At 28.1% G+C, this 8,614-nt stretch overlaps 1 protein-coding gene across 1 annotated transcript; it reads right to left on the minus strand.

The window, feature by feature from the left end:
- Positions 1-102: 102 nt before the first annotated feature.
- LOC122273087 (bridge-like lipid transfer protein family member 1) lies at positions 103-8,331 on the minus strand (the record flags this gene model as incomplete). The annotated part of the gene is given in 4 exon segments (XM_043057151.2): positions 103-2,682; positions 3,985-4,117; positions 7,614-7,739; positions 8,152-8,331. Coding segments are annotated over 4 exon segments (653 nt in total), but the record flags the coding sequence as incomplete, so codon positions are not given.
- Between the last annotated feature and the right edge of the window lie 283 nt (positions 8,332-8,614).

The raw sequence follows: 8,614 nt of genomic DNA on the forward strand, positions 1-8,614 counted from the left end.
ACATATAATTGTAATCCAGTATCACACATCTCATACAATATTTAATAAACATATACATTTTAAAAATAATAATACAAGAAAACATCACTCTTCATAAAATACTCTGTCAAATGCTTTGATATGTTTCAGAAATAAAAACTTGAATATTTGAAAGAAAAAAAAGTCAAGGAAAAGATGAGGAAAAAATTAAGTAAAAAAAGTAAGCTAGAGGTATTGGCAATGTTTTCTTTTTTCAAACATGTTACACGTATTGGCAAGTTTTATACTTTGAAACGGGTGACTAAATCACCACTTAATTAACAGAAGAAAAAAATATATTGATGCAAAAAAATTAAAATTACAGATTAAACTATTTTACACTTTGACAAATGAAAAATATAACAATAGAAAATATTCTCTAATTCCACTCGTTTGTTTCAATGTGAAGAAATGAAATGCATTTTATGAAACAATATATTAAAATCAAGTTGGCAAGAATTTTCGAGCATGTCTAAGTAGTATTTAAGACAAATAAATTTAAGAATATAAAAATATAGATAAAAAGTAATCTCTGATATATCACTTTTTATAATTGAATAAATGACTAGAATTTAGGGCCAAAGTAACAACCGTCAGGCCAGAACTAAACTAAAAAGAAAACTAAAACTTAGTAATTGTTGAGTACAAAAATTAACAGAAAATGGGACATCGTTTCCTCAACAAAGTGATATATAAATAATTTTGACAAAGTTAATAAACTATAACGCAATTTTGTACAAAAAATATTTACATAATATTATATAAGCTATTTGATTAATCAGATAATAACTTATTTTATGCATGATGAGCAAATAATTTAAAGAAGTATAAAAATAAGACGCTTAGATTATTTAGATTAATTTATGAAAAATTAGTAAACAAATGACACAAAAGTGATTTGGACTCTTAGAATTTTTAAAGCTTATAAGAGTTGCAAATAATTTTAAGTAACATTTTTTGATAAATTTAATATGTAATTACAACTAAATTGAACAAAATCAGCCACTTATACAATTAAAAATTTAATATACATAAGCGCTTGATGCATTTAAATTTTTGGACAAATAAGTAAAATATTTTTAAAGATGAAAATCTCATAACAAAAAAACTATTTAGTTGAAAAGAGATATGACAATACTTCAAATGCATTTTCTTGAAGAAGGAAAAAAAGGTTAAAAAATACATAAAAAATGTATTATTTTGTTTTCTCCTCATTAACAACTAAACTCAATAATGATTTTACATAAATATAAAAAGAAAACATAGACAAGAAAAGTAAAGCCATACAACATATAACGAACAAAAGTATTTGTTTGCTATTAACACTAATATATATGTACATTTATATCTATATACTATTTATTTAAATACATAACTATATATACAAAGATATATACCCTTATATCTTCATTTAAATTTAACATTCTCTTTGAAGATTTCGATTGAGGATAAGCAAATTATACATATTATATACACAAAGTCAAATGTGATATATTTTTTTCACTTTACTTTTTTTTCAAATTTTGGAATTAAGATTAACTCAGGACTTACAGAAAACAATTATGAAAATAATTAATTTCTAAATAAAAGACATTTACTTGAATTGTTTGCATAATTAGAACTTGATTTAAGAATACAAATTGATTTTAATTAAACTATATATGCAAAAATTACAATAAGTATGAAATATAATGAATGAATAATAACATCATTATGCATTATATTTTTTAAAATCAAAAAACAATATTCAAAAAATAAATTAAAAGTTCTTATTTAAAATTTAATAAAATACTACACAATCTAGAAATATAACAAGTTTTGCGTAAGAAATATAACAAGTTAATATAATAAACATCCATTAAAAAATAAAACAAAATTTTATAGTAATTTAATGTGTTGGCAAAAATGCACCAGTAATCAGCAAGTAACAATTTTAAACTAATATCTCTGAAGAAAAAAAACAACTTAAGTATCAAATTCTAATCATTTCCCACAGAAAACAACAAAATTCACTTTCAAAATAAGTTAGGAGTTTTATAATACAATAAAAATGAAACAAATATGAAAAGATTAACTATAAATACTATATTTAAATAAAGTTTTGAATAAATAATGATAATTTAAAAATACACAAGCAAATACTAAGCATAAATTAACAAACAAATAAATTAAATAAAAACACTTTACACAACCATCAAACTTAAAAATTCCTAACTAAAAACGCTTGTGAGATATCTCCAGAGATCTAAATAATTATATATATTAAATATATAATTATTTACTAAATCTCAATAATTATATATTTTGATAAATCTCAATCTTTAATCAGTGAAGGGATGTTTCATACCAAACACTAATGTAAAATCACAATAAAGCTTAAAGTTTTGTTATACATCTATAACTGTACACCATATATAGATATACTTAGAGATTTTAAGTACCAAGGTCTGTTACTTTTTAAGAATACTACCAGAGTCATCTTTATCATCTCTGACGGCTGATATCATCTTTTCCATTACAACCGCTAGAATTTTATCCAGTGGATCCATGCAACCCCTTTGCATCCACTTTGGAATTGTAACTCGCGCATGGGCGAACCCAAGTTTTTGTAATATATAATCAACTCCATATGGCTCAATTCCTTTACCAGCCCAAGATAAGAGTCTGAAATAATAAGAAAATTCCGATATTAATATAAATAAAGTTAAACATGAAATAGACATGAAATCACATTGGTTCTATTACGAAGCACCTTCTTTGGTTTTGGAAACACAGAACGAAAGACATTCAGAAATGTAAAGGAAATTTCAAACAAGTTACAATAAAGAAAAAAATTGACCTGTAGAGTAGGGGAACTACATATATTAAAATTTAACAGTTAAAATTAAAATAATTACTGTATATAACGGCGTATAAGTTAAATTTACAAGATCCTAAAATTTTATGAGAACCAGAAGGTCGACTTATACACCAGTTATAAAGTCAGACATTCATTGTGAAATGTCGATGCATTACAAACAATGGGATAGATATGAATAACTCTGTACCAATTTACCAATTCCAAAAACTATTTTTAATAAGTTACGTTGAGTGAATAATGTATTTTCTCACATCAAATTTTCTTTATATTTTAAGTTTCTTCAAAAACAGTACTTTATGTTCAGAAAAAAATTAAGAAGAAGAAAGGTTAAGATAACTTTTTTGAGTATTTCAAAAATTATAACACAATGAAAACTTTTAAAATATACAATAAATCTACATATTTAAAGATTTCCAGGGCATCATCAGCGTCGGATACAATAACATTAGCAGTGTCATCATATGGATCCCACTTTACGTTCTGCAATGGATGCTATATCATCTTCACCCCATCCCAAGAGTTCAAAATTCCACACTTGTTAAAAGATTTTACAATGGCATTTAAATTCACATTTTGTAATGAGCCTAGTATTATTTGACGAACGGCGTCCATAGGAGCAGCGTTTAGAAGCATTTTTGATTTTGAACTTGGGATGATTGGATACACCAGGATACGAGGTATTTTTGAAGATTTGCAAAGAATGAGATACTTGAAAGGTCATTAACCCCTCAACGATCGGTTAATTTTCAAGTAAACGGTCATAAAAGTGCCTATTGTTTTGGCTTTTGTATTTGTATGACATATTTGATTAGTGCTGATATCTAGCTTAAAATAAACTAACTATCTACAATTACCTTAAATATATCCTGGTACTGCCACCTGGTGTGTAAAATGAGAAATAAAATTTTTTCTGGGCAAAAGAAATGAATTAGTATTATCCTTATTACCATTCCCAAAGACAAAAAGCTCAAAATCATTAAATAAAAAAATTTAAAAAAAAAATCAGTTAAAGTTTTTATTTCTTTAATTTAGTAACAGATGCCAGTATATTTGTAAAGTTAAACAACAAAGGAGTAAGGGAATCTCAAAAGTAATCTGTTAAGTACCTAACAGTAGGCTCCAAATGCCATGTATGACATTCATACATTCTCCAATCCTTTTGAAATGACTCTGTTGGATCAGCCATCTTTAATTTTTTATCACTATCAGGCGAATGAGATTTTCCAAATGTGCTAACAACTGCAAAAGAACAAGTGATTGATTATGAATATGAAGTGAAATAAGATATATGCAACTTGCCAAAGTAATGTTCTCTCCGTGAACATTAATGGTTTTTTGATTTTCTTCTCATATTATAAAAGAAGTTCTGTTCATAGAATAAATTTTAATCAAAGCATCATCGTTAGTTAAGTATGATTTTTAAAAATTAACTTAATATTTCTCATTTTACTACCAAACCTATACAACTTACAAATTAAAAAAACTTTAGAAAATGATTTTCGGTTTTGTATTTTGTTTGTTGGCGTTGAACAGCCCATCAATATCCAATTTGCACCTAGATAACTTTCAACTCTATAGTTTGGTATTGAAAAATTTCCAAAATGCAAGGGATTCTTGGATCATGCCTTGAGACAAACTCACCTTCATAACAGTTGTTGTACTTTTAGTGTAGTTCATTTACATCGCACAAGAGATGCACAATGGGCTATTGATGACGGTCTTGGAAACATCCCAGAGGATGATTCGAAGACATGCCATCACAATTTTGATTCTGAGCAGAGAGGATGGTAGCCTGATGACCTTCACGTGAAGTCGAGCACTTTACAGTAGAACAGTTTAACGAGGACCAATACTGCACACCCTTGGTCCCTATGCAGACTAATCCAAGTGGTCACTCACCCGCACACTGACCACAGCCAGTGATGCATGGACTTTGGTGATCTGGTAGGAACATAGCGGATCTTCATAACAGACTTATTGAGTGAAACTAAACAGTTTAGAATTATAAGGAGAGGAAAACCACAAAAACATCTCTTGAATAGCTTGAGAGGAAAGGAACTCTTACCTACAATCAGGCTACCACTGGAAGATTTTTTACCAGCAATGTGGCATGTGTAAGGCAGGAGCAATATAAAAAATAGACAAGCCATCAACAGAATTCCAAAACTCGTTGGGAGGTGAGCATTCTATCAATTGAGTAATCCTGGTTTTTTCATTTTGTTATTGTAAATATTACATTGATTAAAACATGGAGAAAACACTAGAAAAGATTAAAAAAATTCTATTTTTTGAATTCTGCCAATTTTTTCCTTGGCTTAAAAAATATGACTTGTTTATTTTTTATTTTACCGTGAACAAAGAGCAAAAATACTGTCATCATATATTTTAATTCAAATAATATATGTTTATTACAGATTGTGTTTCCAACTTTTGCTTTTCAGACCATTGAAGTTCAAGTTTTGGTTTATACAATGTGACTTACAATAAATAGTATATAGTATAAAGCCATTAAAATAATATAAAGGCTTACATGGAGTAGAATCAATTAAATTTTTATATAGAGTATTTAAAAAAAATCTGTATTCATTTATACTTATTAATATCACNTTATACTTATTATTTTGTCCAATCATAATAAATTTTTAGTTAGGGTTATAAACAAATGTATACTTAAAGAGTTTACACAATTGAAGTTAAAAATGAATATTTAATCGAAGATTTTTTAGCTTCACACCTTTCCTCCAAAAATTTATTACTTTTAGTTTGTGTCTGAAATTTGTCTTAAACAAATTCAGATTGTTTAAAACTAAAAATAAACCTCTTAAAATTAAACAATTAATTTTGTTTGAAAAAAAAATACAGCTCATAGTATTTTCAATTGATCATAAATGAGCATAAGATTTATAGAACTTGTGGGGGGAGGAGTTATTATCGACAATGCCAACCTTCATCTATCAAGAGGTACCTCATGATTGAATCAAGTTAGCATGTCTTATATAACAGTGAATTGATGTTTAATAATCGTAGTGGTAGTTATGCCACAATACTCCCCCACCAAAATTTTATCAGGGATAGAATTCGATGAATGGATACCACTAGTTGCTGTACTTGTGAAAGATCGGGAGAGCAGGATTAAGGTCACCGGGTTTTTTGAGTGCTGAATGTGAGAGGTGTATTAACTTCACGGTCGTAGTCGCTCCTATGTTGCCTTTAGCAGTCGACTGTATGCAGGCTGACGTTGTGTATGATCGAGACGAGACTGAACAGCTACAGTGCGAGGAGGTGGATAATGTCCCAGTCACAAGTAGCAGGTCAACTGTTCAATGTGGACCATCCATCAAAGTAAGCGTTATTGTCTAGGTAGGCGTGTTCACGTCAAAGTGGGCGCTTCAGACAAGGCAGGCGTGTTCACATCACGTCCGAAGGTCACCAATGTGGGGTGAGGAGTTATTATCGACAATGCCAACCTTCATCTATCAAGAGGTACCTCATGATTGAATCAAGTTAGCATGTCTTATATAACAGTGAATTGATGTTTAATAATCGTAGTGATAGTTATGCCACAAACTATTTGGTTTTAAAATTCGTTCTTAAAAGTTAAAAAAAGAATGACAAATCCAGAAGCTGTGGCGAAAATTGCAAACCTACATTATTTGGAATATTGAGTGAAAAATGGTTAAATAATATCTCATTCAATCGCTATCTTACTGTAATCATCCAAAACAATAATATCTTTATAAAAATACAGTATTCAAACTGTTAACACTATGAAAAATCGTTTATAAACTGTTTTCCTCTAGTAAGATATTAACAAACAAGAATTTTATATATGTGCCATGTAGGCCCACCGTATCAAACCATTTAGTTCCTTGCAGAGGAGATGTAGACAAGCTATTGTTGAGAGGGGTGATTGGACAATCTCAAAACCTTACAGAATGAGAGTTCGAATCCCAGAAAAAACATCTTAATATTTCTTACATTTCTACAACATATGGAGAATTTCCAGTTTCTCACACTCCCTAATTGATGCCTCTGATTACTAGAATAAATATAATAAAAAGAAAACTTCTTTCTAAAATAAAATGTCTAGTATTTCCCATTGCTCACGATAGATGGCATTACTCAATAATCTAATATCTCTGTATATTTACTGAAAAACTTTTAGGGTTGGTTCTACAACAAATTATTGTAGTTTAGTAACTGTAGCAATTTTGTAGTGCTTCAACCTCCAAAATTCTGTGGTTTATTTTTAGCTGAGCATAATTAAAATATTGTGCACAATCATTTTACTTAAAACAATAAATTTAGATATCAAAATTAAAAATAGTCCAAAAGCGATATTGGAAAGCAAGGGGCGGAATGAGAAAATGACATTTTTGTGTTTATATTCTTGTTCCTTTTGTGATTTATTAAAAATTCTAAAAAATTTAATTTGTCAGAATGGTCCTATCTAAAAAAATGGTATATGGAATGTTATATTAATTTAAAACAAATTAATTTAAATTCAATACTAAAATAATGAAATTTAACACATCATCATTGAATTGCTCAGCCCTTGTGGCCCAACCAGTAGCTAAGAAATAATTAACCAAAAAAAAAAAAGAATTCTTTCTTACAATTCTAATCAAAAGAACATTTTTTCGTTAGAATTAATATATTTGAACATAAAAAAATCAAAATATGTGCTTAAAAGAAAAAAATTAATGAATCAAAATACATATATTTATAGACTAACCTTCCTTCTCTTTGATGTAAGATGTTATTAGATCATGCAAAAAGAAAAAAGCTTCAGCATCAACTGCTACAAATATATGATCATCAAATTCTGTGACAAAACTGCAATCAACTGAAGGTTTTGGTCCTACAAATCATACAAAATATTTTATCATTTTGCAGACAATAATTAATTAAAATACACAGAAAAACTCAATTTTATACAAGCAAAATTCCATGTAAGATGTTACACACCTTATAATTATCATCAGAGCACCACACTCTTTTTTTGCAGAAATAAAAATACTTGAGCAATATAATTTTTTTTTAATATTATAATTTTTTTGACTCATAAATCATTTATCAGAAAAGTTTTCATTAAATAATTTGCATTCTTCAAGAATTTTTATAAGAATTTTTTTTTCTATTTATTGTGAGAAATCTCAAATATTTTAGATTTTAATAGATTTCTTTTTAACCAGCCTGCAATGCTTTTTACAGTTTATGAATTTAGCTTTATAATGAAGCAAAATTAAATATCTTATGAAAACATAACATACCTCCAACAGGTACAGGCCTTGCAGGTTGTAAATGCTCAGTTTTCAAATGTAATTGCATACTAGGTAAGGCAAAAATAACTTCCATATTGTGGTTAAATTCAGGACCTTTGGCAGGAACAGAAATTCTGCGATCTGTTGCACTGTCACGATCATGTTCGAATACTGGAAATCTGCCAACATCTAAAAAAAGTGTAATGATGAGCAATAAGTACTACTACCGTTTAATAGTTGATTTAGCACAAATACTTCAATAAATTTTCTTCTTAAAACTGAAGGGTATGTTTTTTTAACTGCTTATAATTTTCAAGGTATCTGCTACATTTTAGATTTTCAAATTCATGACTTTCCATGACTAATTTCAAGAATTTTTCATGACTTAATGAAGTTACTATTTTCTCCGAAAAACACAACAATAATTTTAAAAAAGCATTATAATAACATTAATTGAAATGATAGATATAGC

Source organism: Parasteatoda tepidariorum, unplaced genomic scaffold, assembly GCF_043381705.1.
Source record: "Parasteatoda tepidariorum isolate YZ-2023 unplaced genomic scaffold, CAS_Ptep_4.0 HiC_scaffold_1946, whole genome shotgun sequence".
Lineage (NCBI taxonomy): Eukaryota > Metazoa > Arthropoda > Arachnida > Araneae > Theridiidae > Parasteatoda > Parasteatoda tepidariorum.